The 26,372-nt window shown below is 40.3% G+C and overlaps 1 protein-coding gene across 2 annotated transcripts in view; it reads right to left on the bottom strand.

Moving 5' to 3' along the window:
• pde8a (phosphodiesterase 8A) overlaps positions 1 to 25,192 on the bottom strand; it is a 56,014-nt gene extending 30,822 nt beyond the window's left edge. Inside the window, exon 1 of one of the 2 annotated variants that reach the window (XM_034680113.1) lies at positions 23,411 to 25,192. In XM_034680113.1, coding sequence (XP_034536004.1) covers positions 23,411 to 23,563 — 153 coding nt within the window. In that variant the 5' untranslated portion in view covers positions 23,564 to 25,192. The remainder of the gene's footprint in view (positions 1 to 23,410) is intronic. The other variant, XM_034680114.1, reaches the window with a different exon arrangement.
• Between the last annotated feature and the right edge of the window lie 1,180 nt (positions 25,193 to 26,372).

Genomic DNA, 26,372 nt, shown 5'->3' with positions numbered 1-26,372 from the left:
GTGAGAGATAGAAAGAGTAAACAGCTTCCTCCACCCCAGAGCTGGGACCAGGATGCAGGGAATCTTGGGATGTCTGCCCCGCTAGTGCTTCTGAGGAAAAACGTGCATGGCTGCCCAGTTTGCTAACAATCTCCAGATCCCTCCAGCTAACATGCTCTCTCTCCCTCCCACTCTCTTGATACCTCTTAAAACTTCTCCACATGTGGTTAAGTCAAGTATTGTATGCAGAGCTGATACCACAACAGCAACACAAGACACTATCTGAGTTTCTTCCTTACAGAGGGTCAAAGTGTTTGGGTGTTCTGTGTGCATTTGTCTACGTCTGTTTGTGTATGTGTTCCTCCTGTCTAAAAGTGTGAATCAAATGGAGATGAATCAATGTTCTTCATTAGGTCTGATTAAGAGAAGCAGCTCCAGCCACAGGTGTGGACGCACACTTTGTACCAGACAGACAGACACACACACAGACAGAAAGACACGCAGACTCTCACACACACTGGGGTGAGTGTTGAGCTAAATGGCACGGAGTGACACATCAGCCTCACCACATGCTGAGCCTCTCAGATAGCAGTGCTAGCTGCTCATGCTGTGTGCGTTAGCTCAAAGGGAATAATGCACTTTCATGTGTAGCTACTTACATTTACTGCCCATAGATCTGCACTGATGCCATCAACAACAACAGGGTTTCAAACCTGCAACCTTAGTCTGGCATCAATAAGCAGCCTGGTATACAATATTTATGTCTACTAGTCTTTTTCCAAATGGTGGCACTAGAACACTTAGAGGTTGTTTTTTAAACTGCTGGGGTTACTTGTGAATTTTTAAAATGTTAAAAGCACTAAGAGGAATTTTTATGTAACGTTGATTGCTTTGTTCAAGATGAGGACTGCCTTTCCCATGAGCACCATCACTCACTGTTGTAAAGATCCGTCTCTTGCAAAATGTGTGCAAATGAATGATCATCTGTTTAAGAAAACTATTAGCAGGAAGCAGAGTGATGAGGTGATGTATAACTGTAAGTTAGCTTATAAAAGGTGAGCAGGCATGCCGGTTTCATGTTACCTGTCACAGCCCCGGTGTTATGATGTTTGCCCCGGTGTCCCAATAAATATTGGGAAAAACATGACTAGGCAGAAAACTTCCACATAAAACTTCTCCTGCTTGCTAACTTTCTTCTCACTGCCAAACTTTACTTATGGTGTTCTAAACTTAGCCACTTCCAGGTGAGTGTGTAACATCAGTTTCCTTTTTTCTCAGCTAAACGCAGATACTAAAATTTGGTATAAAGAAAAAATCAGTCTAATCAGCTAATATAATCTCATTTTACTCTTTAAGTCATAGAGATGCATCATTATGAGAATTTGACTTTTTCAAAGTTGATTTAAAATTCCTTACAGGGCCTTTAATTGAAAAAAAAAAATGTATCTGGAATCCTTCAGTAGTTACAACTTTTTTTAGTAAAGCTGAACTAATCAGATGCACCATCATTTATTCTCTTGAAGCCACCTTTAGTTCTGGGCCCAGTGTGAAGCAATTCATGATGAAGTGACAAACTGATGATTATGTGCTAGAACTCAGAACTGAATGTGCTGGATTTTAATTAAATAATTTATTTATTTTACTCTGCAACAGGAATTTCACATTTTCATATTTAAAATGTCCTATTTAGGGCAGTGAAGGAGTTTATTACTTGGTTCTCCTGCATATTGCCTGGCTGTGTGAAATACTTGATTCTGATTGGTTTAAATCCCCATGATAACTGTTATCATTTATTCTGAATAGCAAGAGCGATGCCAGGGGCAACTATATCACATATCGAATCAATCTGCAGACTCCGGGACATTTACAAAGTTTATATTTCACCTCTTTCTGGTGACAATTTCACAAAAACATCAGTTTCCAATAGGATTGGTAAACAACATGGGGTATATTGTTAATATTACTCTCAATTTATTTGAAGAGCAAATACTTTAGCTGAGTGGCAAATGGCTGACCAGTCACCAGCAGAGAAAAGAAAACAAGAGAAAGCAAGAAAAAGCAAGAGTTGTAAAAACATAAATGAAGCTGAGTGAATGAGACATCAATCAAATTGAAGAAAACACACAAAGCAGAAACAAACAGCATCACTGTATGAGTGAGAAGAAAATACCAACAAAGAAGTTCCAGGACAGGAGTTACTGAGATTTTCGGCTTATGTTGACGATGCCAACAGGAAACTCTAATGTTTTTACTGTGACTGTGATCGCATATGTTTGGTGTGATGTGATTTACAACAGTTAAGCAGGCTAATGTTACATTTACTGGGAATTAAAAGTTAAGTTGAATGTTTATTCGACCAGCAAATAGGCTGATAAGAACACTGTTGCTGTAGAGGTAGTACAAACTGTCTAATCCCAGATACTTTTTTTTTTGTATAAATTAAAATCGTCAAAAAAATCTGTAGTTAGTGTGAACTTGTTTGTGTCTTTCGTTGTTCCTTTGCGTCAGGGTCTTGCTTGGATTCTTTTTCACATAACCACCCGCTCACATACATTATTCCTTACTGCATTAATCCCTCCTCCATCACTAAAGACGCACACATTGCCAGTAGTTACCATCCTGACTCAGAAGTCAGGATACTGATAAAACTCCCCACATTACCAGTGCTTCCTCTCCTTTAATGTTCACCCTCCATTTTTCTGCACAGTTTCCATTGCTTGCAGATGCAGTCAGTCATTAGTCATAGAAACACCTTTGTCCTGTTTACATGTTGAGTTCATTCTCATGTTCTCTTACGTCCTGATGCACAAATGCACCTGTGTCTTCCAGTAAAAAGGTTTGAGTTGAATTGTGTGGAAAAGGCCTCTTTCCTGCATGCATTACAAAGCGTAAATGTAATGATAAAAATGTCTTATTTCAACATTTCTATTTGTAGCTTTTTGTGCTGCATTGCTTTAATTCTGTAGCTACTGTGAGGTAAGCCTTCTGAGTGAAAAAAAACAACTTCAAACCCTCCCCCACCCGAATGAAAACGAGACATTTATCTGACGTGTTAATGTAATTGCAGTTTATTCTATTCTGGCTCCACTCACATGTTTTATCCACGGTGACCGAGCCCACAGTCAGTCAGGCAGAAGACTCTGGTTGAGTCACTGGCATGGCAGCAGAAACTAGGGCACGGTGGATCAGTTTGTCTCAGAACATCCTCGCTTTCTCAGAATTTTGATCTCTGCTTTCTCTGTCTGTCTGTTTGTGTATTGGGTGAGACGCACCACTGAATAAAGAAAAACACCCTCCTAGAACAAAAACTATAACATCTTGTAACCATCCATGTTATATCTTATGATCTAAAACTACATTCAACATCACTCTTCGTGTTATCGTATGTGTGTCAGAAATAATGTCATGATGATTATCCGGCTGAGAGCACATGACTTGACATAAAAAACATTGCTACTGTCAATTACTACTAATTTAAAATTCACTCCCCCATATGTATTTTCTTCATTATTATTCAAACATTTACACTTCTTCAGTAAGCTCATATATTATTGACTCTTTGTTTGTGATGGACTTATCTATTCACCTACAAATTCCTCTTACTATTAAAGATTCTCAATCTCCATCATATGTGATCCTTAAACATGCCTTTATTTACCCTGAATAATGTTAAATCAGCTATAGCTCCTCTTGGCATAACTTGTTTTTTAAAAACTAAAAAAGAAAGAAAATCTGAACAATTGATCGTCAGTTTACACTAACAGCACAAACAGCTGCTGAGAGAGGTAAGTACAAATCTCTGATGGGGGAAATCACACTCCAGGTTGGGATGTAGTTCTGAATATCAGTAATCCACTGATTCAGTCGTAGGGACGAGTCTGCAATACGAGCAGTGCTGATGTTCAGTGCAGCATCACAACCTAGAGTTTAGTATAGCTTTTCTCCAGCAGTCATACAGTCAGTGTATATCAGTAATAATATGCAACAACTGATTATACTTTTTTTGCTTTACCAACTCAACTCACTGAAACTGGATTGTTGCCAAACTTTGAGAACTTTTATGTCAAAAGTTAAAAGTTCTCCTGCACTCTGGTGACTTGGTTTGAGTCCATGGTTACAGCAGACCAGCTGCTTTGTTTCTATTACATGTATCTGTATGTTTTGAGTGAAACACAGGTCTGTTGTGTGATTTTGAGGCAACGCTTGCTTCATCAAGACTGACTCTGTCCAGAACAACTGGCTGTGGCTGGGACAAAGTGATACACAGAGTGAAAAGTCTATGTGATGCTGTTCTGTATCAGCACTCATTGAATGCTTCTAGTCCAATCAGATCACTTAGATCCAACAGTTGTGCAGCACTGAAATGATAATGAGAAAGATCAGAGAAGACGGGACCTCCTTTTCATCCCTGGAAGGTTCCTACAAATAATTGAAGCAGACAAGTTTGCAGTAATGTTTAACCCATAATATAATCCAGCTGTGCTCCCTATCTGTAAGGTATATGAATGCTGAGGTGACATATAAGATATGTGAGCTTCCAGGTGTAGAGGTAGTTCTCTATGTAAATGGCTAAGATTGAGTTGATGCTTTATATTCGCTTAGCTATCTAAAGTTTACAGAGACAGCTCAACCAAGTCTGAACGGACACACACCAATAACCTGCAGCTTTTTTCTGAACAACAACTTCATACTAAGGCCACTCATCAAGGCACAAACACATCTTAACATCACAGTTTCAATGCAAAGACCAACAGCTGACAACACAACAAACATTATCCAGAGTCTAACTGCACCACAGTCCTCAAACTTCCACTGTGGAGAACAATGATGGCCAAGTAATGATTTCCAGGTTTATTCAAGTTTTGCTAAATTCACACTGAGCAGCGGCAATTTGTTTTTGTTCCTGGATTTCCATCAGAAACCAGCAGCTGCTGACTAGCGCTTTGGTTTGTTGAATAACAGCAGGTCAGGGTTAGGGTTAATAATTTGAGTGATGTTAGCTTGCAAGGCTATACACACTTGCTATACACAAACACAAAATCAATATCATGAGGAAAGTGCTTCAACATATAATCTGAAACTTGACTGAAGACAGTAGACAGGCTTCAGGAGGTAAAACACAATAAGGAAACAACACTGCCCCTTCTTACACTGAATATGTTAAAGTAATATTTGCTTTTGATGCACACTTCCTACACACTGATCCAAAAACTGAGCTTTTTAATCAGTCACACATAACAGGGTACACATACACATTCATTGTTTTGTGAGCAGAGCTTCCAGAGTACGCCCTGACCTTTATTCTGTCTGCAGTGACATCCCTCCTACCTCAACAGATAGTGCGGAAATTCAAGCATACGGGAATGTGCTACCACACACACACACACACACACATACACACACACACACACACACAGACACACACACACACACACACAGAAAGGGAAGACACCGTGTAACTCACAGGAGACTGAACTTGTCCTGGAATTCGGTCCCAAATGCCCTTGAATGACGTGTGCGGTTTAAAAATACAGAGTTTGCAGAAAAAGGATAGGTTGCTTCATCCTTGGTGACCTGTCCCTGTTTCTGACTGGTGTTCCATAGCTTGTATGCATCGCCTCACACAAAGCATTAAATGTTAATTTCTGCTCCACACCAACCTCTGTTTTTGTGACAGGTCTGGAAGGAAACATTTGAGTCTACATGCTTGTAAAACACAAGAACACACCTTCAGCGCTACAACAACCTGTCTGAAGAGTGTTTGCTTTTGGCTGGCATGAATAGAATATGTATTTACTGTGGATTATATATACACATTAGTGACATCAGAGTACATGCCGCACTCCCTCAGCTCGTGACGCTGCCTAGGACTGCATGCATAAACTGTGTCCATAGTGGCGCGGGTGTGTATGTGATCCGTGCGTCACTGTGCCAGGGAGAGTAACTGAGGCCTGGCAGCAGAGCCGTCCCTGCTGTCAGGCCCAGTGACGAGGGTTAGAGACTGTTCTCAAAGCGCTCACACTCACTGGCCAACGGGGAGAGGAGGAGGAGAGATGTACTCATTAAACATGGAGGGAAACACATGAGGATGTCCATGACATGCCTACATGTGGGTTAACTGTGGTGATGAAAGTAAGGCTAGTGTTCCTGCTGTTATTCAAATCAAGAAACATATAAGACTGACGACAGCCGCTTTGGCTGTATTTCTTTGAACTTGACTTACTTTTACTTTGTTCTCTCTTACTTTAAAAGGTAACTTGTATGAATGGTGTGGACAAAGTGTGTCAAAACCATAGACTGTATAAAATATGGACGTAGTATCCGTGACGTCACCCATCTGTTTCTGAAGCGCTGTTTTGAGGCCAATCCTGGCGGCAGCCATATTGCTGCTGTCAAGCGATTGTGACGTAAAGAGGGGGCTTTGAGCCTCCTAGCCAACAGCTACAGTGTTCCAGCCTGTCAATCAAGTCAGCTGTGCCTCTCATTGAAAGACTATCCAGACTACACTCGTCTTTCATACCAGGCTGTAAACATGTTTATTTCTGCTGTAAAGCTCATCTCTTTTGAATTGGTGTGTATGTGGTTTCCGGTACTTCTGGAGCCAGCCTCAAGCGGATTCTCGATGAACTGCAGTTTTTAGCACTTGGACTCGTATTTTTTGACCGGAGGTTGACGCTTGGTCTAAACAGCAGGGATGGAGAGTAACTGTTTCCAAAGAAAATACTGAAGTAAAAAAACTACTTAATTACATTTAAATTATTGTTCTTCTCTACATTTTACATCGGAAGAACTGAGAAAAAAATGAAAGTAAAATGTTAAAATACTGAACTGCACACAACTGCCAGCAGATATGATGTCATCGATAGTCAAGTGAACTGGCAAAGACTTCCAGGAATAATAACTCATCAGTGGAATATTGCCTTTACAAATCTAACACCTCTTTCAAGCCATAGTTTGGTAGACAGCGAGCTACGACACGATTTTCATCAGTATGAGTCGTCCTGCAACCTGGACCACTTTTGCATTGGTCTCCTTGGACTCCGCCCTGAATTGGTTTAGTGTCATACATTAATGGTCTCCTGTTGGTTTTACAACAATAAGTTTATCAGAATATTCTTTTGTATAATGTGTGGATCATATCTTACTTTTTGAACATGAACTCACGTACGATCACTTGACTGTAGGTTCTTAGCACCCAGTACTTCAAGTAAATTTGAAGTCAAATAATCTTTACTTGAGTAGATTCACAGACAGGTAGTTTTACTTCTACTTAAGTAAAGTTTCATCAAAGTAACAGCACTTTTACTTGAAGAGAATATCTTAGTACTCTTTCCACCCCTGACAAACAGTTATCTCATCATGACTCTCACCCCTTTTACTAATTTCAACTTTCCATCAGCCATATCAACAAAAATCAAACTCTCTTAATACTTTCATTTCCTAAGCTTGGTTATGAAAAGTGAATGATTAACTGATTAAATAGACTGCATTTATCCAGTAGGCCCACAGGATACAAAAACCCTCAAAAACAATGTTGTGATAAGAGTGCATATAAAAGATAAATCACAGTTTCTGTGTGTGTCTGCTGTTTTGCATTGTTACACAATACCTGTGCTTACAGCATGTCCCTGCATCCAGTTTTTCATCCATACATAAACATGCCATGCAAGGCAACCTGTAATGTTATCACTCACAAACATTAACACAATGTAAGTAATGAGCAACCTGGGGTCAGAATCTCACCAAAGGACACTTTGACATGCTGACTGAGAATCAAACCATCAACCTTTCTACTGGAAGATCACCTTTCTGACTCTTACGATAGAGCACCAAGCACCCTGACAGGTTAACACAGTCATTTATCAACCAGCCAGCCAGCCAGCCAACCAACCAACCAACCAACCAACCAACCAACCAACCAACCAATCTTTATTTGTTTGGTGCCAATTCAAAACAAGGGCTTTTTCAAGACATTTCAAAAGAAGAGCAGGTCTAGACCACTCTTTGTTATATTAGACCCAACATTAATCCACTATGAACAAAGAATTTTGCAACATTAAGCAAGTAATAGTGGAAAAAAAAGCTTCCTTTTAACAGGCAGAAACCTTGAGCAGGACCAGACTCATGATGAACAGCTGACTACTGAAACTGTCGTGCTTGAAAGTGAGACAGAAGATAGATATTTTTGTAGTTTTATAAAAACAGTAAGAAGGATTGAGAGATCCTACCTTTTCAGTGGAGTAAGCTGAAAAAAACTCCAATGGATTCAACATCTCCCCTGATGCAACAGCTTCTTTCACTAGACCTTCCTTGCTTCCCTAAAAGGATCTCCCTTCAGCTCCCACACCTCCACTTTTTAAGCAGGATTTCTGAGACGGCTTTAAAGCAACAATCTAGAAGATTCTAATCTAATTCTCCACGGTGGCACCTTTAACGACCAGCTGTAATTTGTGTGTTTGTGTGTTTCTGGACCACGGCCATAGTAACGGTTTACTTCAGCGTAAGCAGAAGCCGTAAAGAAGAGTCCAATGCCTCACACAGAGGAGAAGAGAGGGAAATCTGTTGGGTTCGAGACAGTTTTACTTCAAACTCACCTCCAACTGATTTTTTGCAGATGACACCATTATTGTCCAATTTGAAATTTTGTAACACAAAGTCTTAGAGCTGTAGATATCTCATTTCTGACAACAGGGTCACATTTTAAACACTTATTCAACACTACTCCCAAGAAAATTAAGCTTCACAGGTTTCACAGGCTGTGTCTCATTTAGAGTTAACTGAACATCATGTCCAAACCTATGAGAGCTCCCTGGTTGGTTCATAGAATATGTTCATGATATTGTCTCTATCTGCCACCGGTGTGTGTAAATTCATTGAAGACAGATCCTTGAGGAACAGAGCACTTTCTCTGATGCTCACCTTCAAGGTATTTCTGTCCTTATCCAGATTACCCTGAAATCCCTGTAAGACCTGGACAATCCTAAGCCATCCAGGGCTCTGGGGCAGCCCCTTACTTATACATCCTCCTCCTCTGCCCCAAGCAGCTGCCTTCATCACAACTGGACTATTTCACTTCACGTTTTATGGCTCATCACAAATAAAATCCTGAGTCTTCTTCAAATCAACACACAGCTGAATATGTATTAGCATGCTCATATATGTATCATTCTCTGTGTTTGTTCACTATTAGCTTTTACTCTCTACTTGTTTGTTTTTAACCTATTGTTATTAGCTGATTCCAGGTAAGGTCAGAGGTCAGTAAAGTAGAAGGACAAGCTAAAGGAGCTTGGGAAGTCTAAGTGGGACATAGCCCAGTCCATTGATTCTACAGTGTACTGTAATCTTACAGGGAACCTTTCCTTTGCAGTCAGCCACTCCTCCTTTAAAGTGCAGCCAAGTACATGACAACAAGACAAGCAGAGGGCAAACAGTGACACAAGCTACACAAGAGGACCGTCTGGCCTCAATACGAGATCATTACTCGACAGCGAATTTGCTGCCAGAGCCATACCAAACTGTACAATCTTAATTACCTCAGCGGCCCTGTGGCCTAAAGAGAGGATTAGAATTAGTAATACGCCCATGTCGGCCACAACACCCCTGCTCTATCTGCAGCCCTGCGTGGCTCCACCTCTGCGCTACAGCTAAGATGTTTTTGAAAATATCAGAGGCGTTTCTCAGAGGCTCTTCAGATGTCTGTGAGGGCATTAGATAATCACCAGTGGACTCCCCCTCCTCTTCACCTGCTAAAACAGGAGCACTGATGTCACCGTTGCATGAGGGATCAGTGAGTGACACGAGCTGGAGCAGCGAGCTTGGCACATAAACTGTCCTTGATTTAAACACACACACACACACACACACACACACACACACACACACACACACACACACACACACACACACACACACACTCACACTCACACTCACACTCACACTCACACTCACACTCACACTCACTGGATGAGGAATGGGGATTTGTTGACTGTGTGCCAACACACACATTCATAGAAGTTGCTAAACAAACCCAGACATTAAGACCAGATTTCTTCTGAATGTGGTGCTATGGTATATATAAACAACTGTGTATCTGTAAAAGATACGAGTTCACTGAATAAATCTGAAAATTATAGTCGTACAAATAAACAGCAAAACAACCAGACTGTTAAAGACTTTCTATCTGAGGAAAGTAACATTTAAAAGCAACTTCCAACTTCAAACCACAGGGAATCAGATCTTGACACATTTATGCTAACCTGTAAATTCAGAACTATCTAAATTTCAACATCAAGTTTTCTGATACAGATAACAAATTCACAAAAACAGGTCCTGATTTCTCATAAAGTTTAAACACTTTTGTTCTCTTTCTGCTTCCATACAAAATCCTGACCTTTAAACTGAGCTTCACTAATATGTTCTTTTTCATTGACATTGCTTTAAAATACATTAACATGCACTCAATGTTGATGTAAACAGAATATTAGAAAAGTGATAAGTCCAACAATCCACTTGAATTTTTTTTTTTTTTTTTACAGCCATACTCCATGCGGCAACTCTGGTGTTGAAAAATGAAGCCCTTGCAGGCAGGAGTGCAAGAAACTGTGGTAATATCAGCGTTAAGGCTGACTCCCATCTTCTTACAGCAGCAATAAACATGTTACAGATTAGCTCAAAAATTAGTGTGTAACTGTTTTTTCTTTTTGTACAAACTGTACTGGGGGTGCCATTTTTTTATTACACATTCTTGTAATTATTATATCAGGTGAAGAGTTATGCCTACATATGCAGCATAAGTGGTATGGCTAAGACAGGGCCTGTTTGAGCTATTTTCCAGGAGGCTTAAGGCCCACCTCTGCTTCACCTCTTTGCCTGTTTCTAGGTTGACTAAAAGTTAGGTTGAGTCAGCATTGTGTCTGACATCGTTGAGCTTCCCAAACCAAAGGGTAACTTCAGACTATGTCCGTGTTTTTACAAAGCATATTGTCTTGTTTTCATCCATTCATCAAGGTTTAAAGTCCACTAACTTCATAGGTCTACATATTAGTACTGATAAGTGAGTCAACCCAAGCACATACTCTTTATAATCCTTTAAGAAAGAATTTTCCGCCTTAAACTTAACTTTGGATTAAATACTAAATAAAAGGACATGAATGTAAAGACTCAGTTTGTAGGGATATACGTTCTTGAGGAAATATTTTTTGGCAAAGGTTTTCTCTTTTCCTGACGACAGACAGTAGGTCCAGAGTGATGTTTTGAAGCACTGGGATATAAAAGATGCTAGAATAAAATACACAAGCTAATTAAACTCCTTTGGTTACGCAGCTAGTGACACACAGGAAAAACACATGACCTGTGAGGAATGTACTCGGGCAGGTGCAGCAGGTACAAAGACAGGTCCTTTTGACAGATGCGTAGGTATGTCAAAACTATTGATTCACTGCTTATGGACAATCGTACGTCTTTCATTGTTTCCATTGTGCGTGTCAATTATTTTTTAAGTAGCATGTACTCTCATAGTTTCCATGAAGTAATTTCCTTCTCTCTTTTGGCTTCCAAAGAGTCATCTGAGTTTGTTACCACACTTATCACACCACAAGGCTGAATGCTCTGATGTGTTTGGTAACAACAGAATAACTGCAACAGGCTGACAGGAAGTGAATATTATTCAAACAAGTAATGTGAATGTTTGTATGCAGGAAAAAGGCACAACTCAAACAAACCAAGCTCAAATATTTTCTCATTCTTCATTATTGATTGTCACTGCTCAAATGTGCCCTGTTCCTTAATATGTAAACATGAGAACTGTACCACCATAATACAGCTTCTGAAGCCATGCAACAGTACTGTATATATTTTATAGTACATAATGTATAAACTTTTGAACCATGTATACGTAATAGGGGTGGGATCCACAGGCTAACTCATGATTCAATATAATACTATAGGGTACAGCATAAATACTGTACTACTATGCACCAATAACTGAAACTATGCTCTGGTACTTTTATATTATTCTAGTACACTGCATATTTTTGAACCATGAGGCTGGAGCCACTAGGTAACCCACGATACAATTCGATACAATTCGATACGATAAGATACGATAAGATACGATAAGATACGATAAGATATAAAACGGTACAATGCGTTAGGATGCAATACATTAAGATAAAATTCAATGAGATGCCATGAGACATGATTGATACAATACAGCAAGGTCAAAGCATGGTCGACGGGGCGCTGGTGGCCTAGCGGTCTAAGCGCCCCACATACAGAGGCTACAGTCCTCGTCACAGGAGTCACCAGTTTGATTCCCGGCCGGTCAACCATTTCCTGCATATCTTCCCCTCACTCTCTACTCCCCACATTTCCTATCTCTCTTCAGCTGTCCTATCAAATCAAGGCAAAAGTACCAAAAATATAACTAAAAAAAAAAGCATGGTCCACATGAGATAACATGAAACGATACGAAACTAACGACGCAACACGAAAAGACACCATACCTGACACACAACCCACAATAAGGAGAATCTCACAAAACATTGATTCTGCTATAACTGAAAAATTAAATATCATATTATGAAACTTCACAATATCTGATTAAAGCTGGGGTTGGTAGTCCGATTTAGATACACTTTTTGTTATACTGGTTAAAAATCATCTTTATGTCTAGATGGCAATCAATACATAATGTGTTCTTAAAAAAGAGTGAAAAAAAAGCTGCTATCTACAGCCGGAGTAAACCTGGGAAAACACCAACCAATCCCTGCCATCAGGAGCCAAATTATGAAACCAATCAAATCCCGTCCTGCCGTTCTGCCCGCCTCCTGCGCGTACATTTCATGTTTGTTTGTGTTTTTAACTTTCACTATGATAATGTTTTGGTGTTTTCTTACCGCTGAGTGAGACATGAGTTGACGTAGTGCAAAACACAAACGATGTGCTGAGGACCGGTTTTGAATCAGTCACCATCATATGGTCGTGAATCAGCGGCGCTAGTGCATGTGAGCGGGGGCCGTCGTTTTGGAGGAGATGAGGAAATGCTACATTCAAATTCATGCTAGTTTTCCGTGACTACCAACCCTGGCTTTAACTGAGGAATGCAAAATGCCGTTCAAAGATAATGTACACAATTGAATGTGTCTTAAAACACAAAATTATATCACATAAATAAATAGATACTTGGCATCAGTGATAATACAATAACCGACCGCATGAGTCAGGATGACAAAGTATTGCAGTATTCATATTTTCTCACTCACATTATACATATCAGCAATCCAGTTACATATATAAACATGACGTCATATCGTGTCTTCATCCTTCATTGCCTTATGGCCTTTTTGAGTATGTGTCTGTACACAGAGAGCCTTGTTAATCACAGTCACAATGTAAATATACTAATCCAGTGAAGTTGATTATGCTTCTGATTCTTAAGTGCTTGAATTTCCAAAAACAAAAGTCTACTGAGGTAGCACTAGTAGACCAAGTTTATTGAAGATCAATAAAACAAAGCCAAATCATAGGAGTACTAAAATCCTAATGTCATGTTGAGAATGGTTCTTGTCACGTTAGATTACCTTGGTAGAACTGGCAAGAAAAATCACAAGCCAATATGCAAATTTACAGTTAAATTTTGTTTTTCCAATCCAGTGCACACAGGCTCACATCCTGTTTCTGCATCACAGCCGACATAAGCATTTGCATGTCACACCTAACTTGATTTTCATGTTACTGTTACTGTTAGATATTCAGATGATAGTGAAATCGAGACTCTGCAAAGACAAACATTAAATAAGCAAAATCTGAAAAGTGACCAAGACCAAAGACTGTGCAAACTGAGTCCAAAACTGAAGTTCAGCTTCCGACAGATTTACAGCTCTGACCCCAAAAAGTGTCCTTGCAACCACACACACACCTCACATTACAAAAACAATGAGACCCATCTGTGCTCTGCCCCGTAAAAACTGTGAGGGATATATCAACTGAGAGTACAGTATATCTTCAGAGCAAAAGGCAGGACACAATCCAGAGAGTTTTGCGTCATAGCCGGTCCATTAAAAACGAGGGAGGAGACGAGCCCTGCTGACTTAATGCTCCGTTCAGCAGGTGAATGAGTGTGTTGCGTGTTTACTACAGCCAATAAGCTGCAGGCCTATTCACTTAAATCCTGCGAGGCTCTTGTCTGCTCAGCGATTCTTTAGGGAAGAAAGACAGCAAAATGAAGTCAAAGCCTCCAGAGCAGTTTGATACCAACAGATTTTCACATCAGCTGCCAAATTCTGCAGGAAAAATACCCAACAGGTTTATCAGTTATTACTAAATCTACCTGCTGCTTTTGTAAACCATGCCTCAGGAGAAGCTTTCAGCATGCTGTGCTGTACACAAAACTTTCGTTAGTTTATTCTGGCTGCAAGAAGAGTGATGTGACAGAGCGTGAAAATGGCCAAAGTAGTCCAGTAACCAGATGCTGTTAACACGGCTTTTAGCATAGTTAGCACGGTGTGTTGTGCACGGTTAGAGCAGGCCACAATCACCACACAAGGCTGTTTTCCAGGAGAGATTAAGCACACGCCTATGGACACTGTGACACTATGGCAGAGAGATGACTCTCAGATGAACTCTACCTCTGAGGAACAATGATGGTGTGTTCTGTACATGCTGTACTTTTCAAAACCACCCCAAAGTGTGGGATACAGACCTTTTGCAATCCTATAGAGGGTATGCACATGACATCGCTGTGAGATCTTAGGGGTGCTTTCACATAGCAAAGAGAAACTAGAGCTTGTAAAAGTTGTGGTGATAACAACCAAATAAAAAGACATTTTATAAATGAAGAGTAAAGAGAGGAGAAATAGATGAATCATTGAAATTTAACTGACAATTTCAAACACTGGTGCCAAAACATAAAGACAAAAACTAGCCAAGTAATGTTGTAGTACTGGCTTTCTCACAGTAGTCTGATCAGGAGACATCAACGTTGTAGGAAATGTTAGAAAAAAAAATATATATATATATATACATATATATATATATATATATATATATATATATATATATATATATATATATATATATATATATATATATATATATATGGTGAAACGGTGTGTTTCTCTAACCCAGAACAGCATTAGTTTGAGTGTCTCTATGGAGACATCAAATCACAGTCCCTCCCTGTTAACTGGTGACTTCAAGACCTGAGATGTCACTGTAAATCTGTGTCGATCCAAAAAGAACAAAAAATGTCAGAAAAAATAAAAGCACCCTTCAAAAGTATTTATTTTCTTTGGCTCTACAACTCTAAGGTTTTCTTTTGAGTGAAATATTTTTTGTGTTAATGTATACAGCATGCCTACCAACGGTTAAATAAAATACTTTCATTTACGTGTTTAGATACATACAATGACAACTGATTAAGATAATAATAAATAAATACATAAACAGTACTACTCAGATAGGGGCATGTCCAGGCTGTTTTGACCAGGGTGGCCCAAGGTGCACTGACATAGGTTTGTGTGCGCACTCATAAATGAATATAATTTTTATAATTCTTAATAATTTCATTTAATAACTATTATTTTAGTATCATACTGATTTTATATTCCTGTGTTTGTTTATTTTTTCCCTTTAAAAAGTTGCACAACAGAGTTGCAACACATCTTCTAAGCTTAATTATTCAAAGACAGAAAAATAACATGTTTGTCCAAAGTCATAACTGAAGGCACATCGCATAGAGTTGATTTTAAAATAAGTCCCACCTCAGATAAGGGAAATGGCCAATCTTAGCTTCAGATTTTTAAACAATAGAAAACTAATGTTGAATTTAGGGAAGGTTCAGAAATTAATATTTGGTGGAATATCCCTGTTTTTTTATTACAGCTCTCATGTGCCTCTGCATGCTCTCCAGTCTTTCACAACACTGTAAGGTGATGTTATGATGTTTAGTGTGTATAATTGAAGTAATCTATAATACCTGGTCCCCATCATGAGAGTTTATTGAGTCTGGATAGGCAGCCGTTGTAGTGAAAGGTTTGGGATGTCACAGAGTTGCAGGAATTACAATAAGTACCTTAGTGTTAGTGGACTGTAAGACCTGCATGATATATTTATTTATCTTTATTGTTTTACTTCATAACTCTCTGGTTTTGAGTTGTTAAATGCCCCTCCCTTTTTCTTTCTTTCTTTCTTTATTGTTCTGTGACTGTTGAGTTATTTTTGTATTGCTCTGTGTATGTATCACATAGGCTTCTCTTTTGATAATATCTGATCTGTTGGCTTGTTTTGTACCTTTCTATATATCAGGAAAGTTCAATAAAGATACAGAAAAAAACAGTATCTCATTTGGGAGAATGAGGTGTGACTGTGTTGAAATTCAACAGACAGTGGAATAAAATTGATTGCATGCATGTGGAGATACTGCATGTTGTTAACTGTTTAACTGTCTGTGGCTTGTTGGGTGATTATACCTGTAACTGCAAGACTATTTAATGTACTCAGTCCTGTGTCTCCTCTGACATCTCTCCACTAAATTTAGTGAGGGAAAGGTTTGACGTGTAGCCAAATACTATTTCTTAACAATGATTTTTTAAATGTGCTGTCTGTGTTACCGTATTTCTATTTTTCAGTCCAATCTAGCATTTTAGGGTTGAAGGTGTCACCTCTTTGCACTAAATTGCTGTTTTGGTGACTGATTAATGATCAACATGGTGCTTTACAAGCAATTGTAGAAATATTTGCAGGACACTTTAATAAAAGAAATGATACTCAGAATAACTACAAACATGTAAGTCTTTGGAACAAGACTGCCGTCTATGAAAGATCCCCTCATTTCTCTACTTCAGTTTTCACCCTGGTAGTAATCCATCTGTTCAGCCCTACAAGTCTAACAACATGGAGCAGGAAGCCACATTAGAAACATGGTAGCACAGCATAGAGACACCTGCAGATACTATCCCAAAGCCCAGATATTAGGAGAGACACGGTCGAGGTGGGGCTTAAAAGGCCACCAATGGACCTGAGCCCACTCACATCTACATTCCTGTGAGCTCCTGGCAGAGAACAGAGAGCGAGTCCACAAAGTAAACACTCAGAGCGCCTTGTTTTTGAAGAATACCGTTTCCATAATCTCATGGAGCTATCACATGCTGACCTTATGATACTGAACTCTAAACCTGGAGGGGGAGCAGAGCGAGCTTTGAATGTGACGTTATTTAAGACTATTTCAAAAACAATGGGAGGTTCTGTGTCATAAGTACACGCATCCAATTGACACCTCATCAGAGAGAGAACTCTCGGACATGAAGAGACTCACTGTATCTGCACTCAGGGTGACAAAGGGATTTATTATGCTATCCTAATTTGATTTGTACACAGGTTCAACGCTCACGGTGTCAGCAGGAGGAGACTTTGGTAGCATTATATCAAGTTTCAGAGCTGCTTCATGCTCAAGAATAGATCAGTTCTAGGAAATTAAAGGTAGAAATGCTGTAATGACACATGACATCAATCTCCGGACTGTGGGTGCTCAATGGGCCCCGTCTTAACTCCTCCTGACGCCTTCTCCTCGTGTTCCAGTGAAGATATATGACAAGGGAACAAAAAATTACCCCCCGCCTGCCCCTGCAGACACTCCAGACAGGAAGGAAAACACAGTCACACTGCAGATGACGTTTTGTTTAAAGAACACATAATGGACGGCCTTGGTCATACTTTAAGACTAGTCAACTAGTTTATAACGTTTCCTTTGATGTAAGTGAATTAAAAAACGTTTGGCAGACAAATTTAAAATTAAAGTACAAAGAAAAATGATTCAGTCTTAAAGGAGTAGTTCCACATTTTCAGAAATGTTCAGTATCTTGCCAAGAGCTTTTTCAGAGGATTGATAGCTGTGATGTCTGCATGCTAAATATGGAAGCTAAAGCCGCAGCTGGCTAGCCTAGCTTAGCATAAAGACTGAAAACAAGGGAAACAGCTAGCCTGACTCAGTGAAAACTTGCTTACTAGCCTCGATGAAGCTTCCTCATAAACTACACTGACACATTTCCTCTTGTTTGTTTAATCTACATGAAAACTTAAGAGGGGAAAAAACAACAGTTGAAGCTTCTACCATGAGGAGCAAAGATCTGTCAGTGACATAGCAGAAGCTTGAGAGGACAGAGAACAGAGACAACAAGCTGCAGTAACTAAAACTGAAGAAATGGTGCTGAGAGACTATGTGGGTTTGTAACTGTGACACAACATACAAAATAAAAGTCCAGGTTTTGAATGTTAATTGAACAAAACATGTGAAAGTAATCATGTGACATATGCCCCCTGCCACACAACTTAACGGGTACTAGCAAGGCAAACCACACCCAGGTGCAATTTGCCGGAAACAATTCCAGAACTATAAAAGGACTGAAACGTAAGAGCAACAGGTGAAACAAACATTAAGGTTCCTACAAGCAGCCGAACTGTCAATCAATTCAACATCTCTGCCCATCCCACAAAGTAAGATTTAAGAAGGGATTTAAAAGAGCTCACTGACTCAGCAGACCTGATCTCCTCGAAGAGATGGTTCCAGAGAGTCGGACACCTCACTGCGAACGCCCTTTCGTTTTCATTTTTGTAACTGGAATGCACAATAAACCTCTGCCCGAGGATCTCAATGCACGCGTCGGCTTGTAGGGTGTTAGAAGGTCTGCTGTATAGCTCGGAGTAAGTCCACGTAGAGCTTTAAAAGTAAAATCTTAAAATCAATTCTGAAACATACAGGGAGCCATTGCAAGGAAGCTAAAACTGGAGAGATATGGTCATATGTTTTTGGTTCTAGTTAAAACCCTAAATAAAGATGTATATGTCCCTGTCTTGTGTATTCATTTATTATTTCATATAGTACTGCAGCTTGTTTGACGTCTTGTCCAGGTCTCATGGGATTTTTAAGTTTAATAAAGACCAAATATTTGTTCCCAAATATGGACCAAGGACTAAACTTGATGCTGATAAATGATCAAACTGCCAATGTAAAATAAAAACTTCACAACACCAAATACTTCCCTTGTGGTAATGTGCCTGGTAGCAAGATACCTGGTCTCTGGATCAGGGAGTTTCCTATTTGATGGACAATTAAATGTTGTCGCCTCACCAGAAGTACTCGTTGGTTAGGACTCTTATTAATAGTTTAATCACTGTAGGTCTGGAATGCTGATCATATGTTATGTCTAAGGTGTAGCACAGCCACTCACCACTAGCCAGGCTGTAGCTCCAGTTAATGGCTACTGCCATAAAGCTATAATGCTCTACATGCCGGATATAAACAAACACAGATGACAGATTCAATCTAGTTGCGTGGCGTGGTTTGTCAGTATTTTGATCTTGAAAATGGAGATAAAGTTAAATGTAGACTGTGTCTGGTTAAAGTGGGATAAAACCACTCTACTGGAGCGATGCATAACCAGTACAGGCATGTAGATGTTAACCTGCAAGGAGGGCTGAAGGCTGGTGGTGCTAGCTCTGCTAACTTTAGCCATACTCAACAAATACATTTGACATTGTTTACCTACAGACGGTTTAATCTTGTGTTTAGCTGTCTTAAATACACTCTGCTCAATTTTGACTGTTTACTGAGGGTGTATATGACACTAGTTGGTTAGTCAGAATTATTATAGTCAGAAAATTAGACGCTCTGGAACATCCTGGATCCAGTAAGTTAAGACATAGGAGTGGTTTTGTTTTTTTTCCAACTAACTCTTGTCTGGAAAGATAAGCATAAAAGTAAAATGTCAAGCTTTTCTTCTTTGAGATCTGAATTGATGATTTTGTCTGTCTCACATCACAACTTCTCCGTGTGAGAATCAAACTGCTAACTATGGCAGCGTGCCAGTGGTTAGTGCCATGCTCTGCAGCTATAAAAGCCCATTGTACATATACACATGACATCCTTGATAGACACAGATAAGCAGAGTCCAACACTCGATCCAATCGGCAGCTGTCAAGACAAAGACAACAGCAGGGCCATTGAAGTCGGATGAACGTCAGCATTTCTTTGGGAGACTGCTCCAACTGTGTTTAAATCATAAATGTCATTGTGATGGTAAAAACAGTGACCAAGTAGAGGGTGTGCAATGTATTAATACTGGATGTTAACAGTGAAGTCTGAGAAGAAAAGTTTCTCCATGGCAAGAGCAACAAAAAGAGGAAGAGCACAGAAAGTTTGATATCCAAATGAAAGAAAGCAAAAGAGTGAGAGAGAAAAAGAGCCAATATCAGTCTCCCTCCTCTCAGCCAGCAGAAAAAGCACAGTGGATTAATTCATCACCATGCAGAGCCTTTGCCCTCCTCTGGAATAAATTACCCAATGACTCTAGACTTAGACTAAACACACACACTCACACACACATTACTGACCAGAGGGGACACACAAAAACAGCAAGAGAGAAATCAGACAAATGCAGAGAGGCTGCCCAGGTCACCGGTGTATCAAATCTTACTTCACACTCTTTAAAAGTACGATGTATCACTTGAGGTGTTCAGTTCGGGGGCTTTTTTAACTTGTGGGAGTCAGCAACAGTTGAGTGATTCCCAGAATAAAGAGTTAGTTTAGAAAAACAACCTTGTGTGCCTTGCCACTGCTGAGGATGGGAGGGTTTTCACGGGGAAGCTTGAGGGATTTCACTGCTTGTGTTGATGCGTACAGAGACAACAGTGAGCTGAACACATTTGATGCACTTCTACATTTATAGGAAAAAAGACATTAAAACTGATTTTAGGTTTGCTGTTGAGGGAGGGGACAGCTACTTGATTTCTTTGAGTCGGGGGTTAGCAGACTGGAAGAGTCAAGGCCAGATAAATGGTGTTATGTTACGCTGAGGTCTTTCTCTGTCTGTTTGGCCAAATACACACACGCGCACACAAACACTCAATGCCCACTATCACAGGACCTTGTACTTGAGCCTTATCACTGCTGGAGCAGCCCAGATGGTAACACAGCCTTGACAAAGACTCACATCACACTCCCAAACTTCTATTGAATCTTTCTCACACTGCAGGCACCTGCACATGCGCGCTCCATCTCTCCATCTCTCTCTGACTGTCAATTAAATAGAAGAATGCAGCACAATTTTTACATTTGTTTAATTCATTCCTTAATGATTGCTACTGCTAACTTGTGTATGTCTGATTTCAGCCAACCTTTAGGGAATGGATGTGTGTGTGTGTTCTGCAGAATCACAGTCCAGAGCAAAAAGACGCACACAGATCCTAAAAGCTTAAAACACAACAATATGACTCACTAACTATTTGGGAACATGTGGCTTTTACAGTTTAGAAACTCTTCAAAGGCTGTTGTTGTTGTTTTCATTTTTGATAAATCTGCTGATAATTTACTCAGTTTTTATTTTAATTGCACATTATTTCACTCACTTAATTTCACCAATGTGAAGTCTTTCAGTTAAGTTTAGCCGTCCAGCAGTCCATATCTAAAATGATGCTGTTTACAACAATATAAGATAAAGAAAAGCTTTCAGAGGGGAAGCACAGATCATTTCAAAATACCTTTAAAAAATAATTCCTTATCAAAAAACAGTTGAAGATAAGGTTTGGGTCAATCACAAATCAAATGTCCGACTATGAGCGCACAGCTCTACTTCACTGACATCTACTGGGATCTGCTGCAGCTCTGCTTTCAAATAAAAAAAGTGACATCTCATAAAAGTTTCCATTCCCAAATATATTCCAGATGAAAATGCTAAATTGCAAAAGGCCTTCCTGAATCCAGTTTGAGCGTGCATGCAGATTACAGTTATTGATCTCTTAAAGCTTTGACAAGCACCATCAGGATGTTTCCCCAATTCCTGAGTTCAGCACCAGACAGCTTATGTGCTTGTGATTCTCCTACGAGTGAATCCGTGTATTACTTTTCTATACATTTGGGTAAAAATGAAACCAGTGGAGCCGACCACAGAGGACATTAAAGATGACACCTTACAGAGCGAGGATTAACCATTTCCAGCTGAAGGAGATTTGTATACCATTAGTCTAACTAAATCAGGGGGCTAATTCAATCAAAGGCACAGTGGGCGTCTTGACGTGGGGGCATCTGTCACACTGACTTCTCACTGCATCCCGCGCTGACATTTGGCCACAAAATTCAGCTTGACAGAGGCCCCTCAAATAGCCCGGGGTCTGTCGCACAAACACACACATTCTGAGGGGGGGAAAGCAACACAGAGACACACTATTAAATTAACAAGATCACACTTTTCTTTTGAGCTGACGTTTTGTGTTTGCACTCGCCTGCAGACGCACATGCAAACATTACAGTGGGAGCTTCCATTGCATACATTAGCAATGCACCACTGTTCAGTGCTTCCAGATTATACCTACAAATGCAATGAGGCTTTTTATGCACACAAGAAAATGAGGACCTCTACTTCCAACTTTGTTCTCACCTCCAGACTGTTGATTTAAAAAAGACAGATAGATTTGAGTTCTGAGGGTTTGAAGCTCTTACACAATCCATGAAAGCCAAATCATACCAACAACCATCATCACCTTGATTAGAAACACCTATTTAGTCCCTGAGTACAAGCAGATGCAACACACTCTGTTATCCTCTGTTAGAGTAATTATTTGTGGGCCAATACACAAATAGGACTGTTATTTTTTGTGATGATGTAACACATCAGTGGCAAACTTTTGGCTTTTTATGTCACTCAATCTTTATCAGAAGCAACTCCTTCTTTCCATTCAGATATTTCCGTCACACGCAGAGTTAAATGCTCCTAAAATGACTTGTCGCACTTTACGCAAGAAACACACCAAAGTTTTGAGAGGGCAAGTCAGTGAGAGGCATAAGTGGTAGAAAGGTGAAGCAGAGGCCAAAGCTGTGTCGAATGAAAAGGAAACGTGTTGCAGGAGCTTTAGATTTCTGTTCTATGGAGTACAAAACACACATGGAGGGACTAAAACTGAAGCAAATGTGTGCTTTATCCACCGTTACATAAACACTACAAAGAGAACAATACAGCAGGTTAGTGCGGAGGCCTGTGACCCCCTGACCTTTCCCTGAGTGTGTGCATCATGGCCTGGTTTCTCTGATTTCCAAAAAAGCAAAAGGTGTGATGTAAGGGGAGAACATATTAGCCTGAAGTGAGTTCAAACGAAAGTAATGCAACATTTTTCTGTCAGAAAATCAGCCACAAGGTAGAATCTGGGCCTGCTGTTCTTGAACATGCAGTGGTTTTATAACACTGACAATAATTATGAAGTGTTATGTAAACGTTTGTCCTCAAACCTGATATTTCAGGGCATATATCATCCTTTCTGTTATAGAGAAGAGACCTACTGCAGAAAAAGTTTATGTAACACACACACATAGGCTGACACACTCCTCACCCTCACACACAGTTTGTTCTTGTGCCTCTGTAAATGTAAGAGTGTGCTCCCTCACCTTGCAGCTCGGGGGTTTCAGGGGTAGTCCCGAGGCAGGATTTCCTTGATGCTGAGTGGTATTAGTCTGCTGGGGTGAGTGGGAATCCTCGGACTCTTTTCCACTGTGGTAGACCACCCTATCAGAGATATGGATACTTGAAGCACAGCCCATGCTTCAGCCCACTTCAGCCTTCTCCTTTTTTTGCGCAAGTGCTTTACTTTGAGGCTACAAGAGTGTCATTCGCCCTCTTTTTTATAGTGTATGTTAAAGGTCCACTCTTCCTCCTCCTCTGGGTGTCATTTCTTTAAATATATATATAAATACATATATGTATCATCTAGGCCACAGCAAAGCCAGTCCTCGAGTTTCTCTGACACAAGGCATGAATAATATATCTTTCTATCCCCCACCCCCTGACCAGGAAGCTGATTTCCTCCCTCTGCTTTTTCACATGAACTTAATTGAAGATGTTTAATCAAAGCAGCTGTCTTATCCTCAGAAACGTGGATCCCGTTATTCTTCAGCAGACGGTTTTATTCCACACTCCGGCTCCTCTTCAAGCCTTCTTCGTACCACATCACCATTTTCTCATTTCTCCTCCTCACAACTTCACTGTTATCAAGTAGGCCTGAAAGAAACACACACGCACACACACACTCACACAAACCACGCAGTCTGTCCCCCCTCTGCCTGCTTCATGCAATAGTTTTATCCATTTTTTGTGTCCAGGGTTTCATGTGTAGTCTTCCTCCCCCACCCCGGAGCCATCAAAAAGATGTGTTTTTTCTCTTTCTGTTAAACAATCCGGTTGGCCACTCCAGCTCAAGACACGGGCCATAAACCGGTTCTCACGACACTTTGCTCCAGTCCTGAGCAGTTCATCATCAACAGGCTGAAATATTCACACTGCAGGCTGTTATTCTGGACACTCGCTCCGATGTCAGACACCGTCCGTCAAACATAATGCCATGTAATCCGGCAGAATACTCCATTTATCACAGATTGAGAAAGCGAGGAAATCTTGGTGGATGCCTTGTATTCTCAATTCAGGCATCCGCTGCCCGGTTGAGGATGATCCGTCTGCTATAAGAGGTCCAAACCCCGGGCGCAATTGGTTACAGCCTCACCAGGATCCGCGATTTTTCTCTCATACTGTAGCAGGAAAAAAGGATGTAGAGGCTGTCAGACTGTGATATCTAGAGGTACCACCTCTGGAGAATGCAATCGCTTCAGAGAGAGACACACAGAGAGAAAAAAATCTCAAAAAAAGAAAGAAAAAAAGAAAAGGAACAAGCCCGCTCCGTGTCCACAAGTTTCAGATATGTGGAATCAGGGACGGCAGGATCGTCCACGGCTGACGCGAGCAGAGGTAAGGCAGGATCGAGCTACATAATGCTGATTTTATGTTTGTCTTTTCTCTGCCTTTTCTGGCGTTTGCCCTTCCAATTCTTCAGCACTGCTTGACAGCGGCACATCCAATAAAAGCACCCGCAAGGATTGACCTACAGCCTTTACTGACGTTAATGCAAATGAGCTCGGCGCAGCTAATCGGCGTCGTGCTCTGCGCCGCTGGGTGGTCCTCCGCTTTCCGTGGGAACTTTGAAAGCAGGAAAAGGAGCTCTTCTTACCGAGGAGGAGCAGAGAGCTGGCTGCAGCCACCCTGTCGGTATATTCACCGCAGAAAACACAGACCGACCGGGGAAAAGATCACCAAAGGGAGTTTTTCACGGCTGTATGTGTGGTTTTCTGTGTGCAATTTAAATCCACGGTAAAGGTTTATTTTAACACAGTAAAGTAGTTCTGGTTGAATCTCAGGGCTATGGGGCAGCCTTTGGGACAAACTTAAGTACATTTCAAAAGCGCACTTGTAAAAAATATTCAAGGTTTGCAAATATATGTTTATAAAAACATAGTTATGGTTATGATAAATTATTTTAACAGTCTCGTGGTCTTTATGAAATATAAGTTCAAATCTGTGACTGACTTATTTTATTGTCAAAACTAGGGGGTGGGGCTTGTAGAGTTAATCAAGATTTAAAGCTAGGGTTGGAAGTCAGATCATTTAGATAAACATTTTGTTATACTAATTAAAATGATCTTTCTGTCCTGATGGCAATCAATACATAATGTGTTCTTTAAAAAGAGCGGAAAAAAGACACTATCTACAGCCGGAGTAAACCTGGGAAAACACCAAGCGGCAACCTCTGGTCTCAAAATGTGAAGCCCATACAGAATTGTTATAAACTGCAATTAATTGAGAATCCACTTGAGGCTGGCTGCAGAAACACCGGAAACCACATACACACCAACTCCAAAAAGACGATCTTTGCAGCATTAATAAACATGTTTACAGCCTGGTTCAAAAAACCGGCTTGGCTCTACGTAGCTCATTTCTCTATCGACTGTACGGGGGTTGAATTTTTTTCTAACGCGACGGTTCAGAAGATATTAAGATTACAAGTTTCTGCCCAAATAAGGACATGACTGACTTGACTCCTGGACAGGAACACATAGCTGTTGGCTAGGAGGCTCAAACCTCTTCACATCACACTATGACTGGTTGAGATCTGCATTTCTAATGTGGCTGCCACCAACGATTGGCTTCAAAACAGTGCTCAGGAACAGATGGGTGGCATCACAGAAAAAAAGTTGCTATCTACGGCCGGAGTACACCTGGGAAAACACCAACCAATCCCTGCCATCAGGAGCCAAATTATGAAACCATCAAATCCTGTTCTGCCCGCCTCCTGGGTGTACATTTCATGTTTGTTTGTGTTTTTAACTTTCACTATGATAATGTTTTGGTGTTTTCTTACTGCTGACTGAGACATGAGTTGACGTAGTGCAAAACACAAATAATGGGCTGAGGACCGGTTTTGAATCATTCACGATCACATGGTCGTGAATCAGCAGCGAACGTTCATGTGAGTGGGGGCGTCGTTTTTGGGGGAAGTGCTACATTCAAATTTATGCTAGTTTT

The sequence above is a fragment of the Notolabrus celidotus genome, chromosome 3 (genome assembly GCF_009762535.1).
Source record: "Notolabrus celidotus isolate fNotCel1 chromosome 3, fNotCel1.pri, whole genome shotgun sequence".
NCBI classification, from domain to species: Eukaryota; Metazoa; Chordata; class Actinopteri; order Labriformes; family Labridae; genus Notolabrus; species Notolabrus celidotus.
This window is presented reverse-complemented; position numbering and strand designations above follow the sequence as displayed.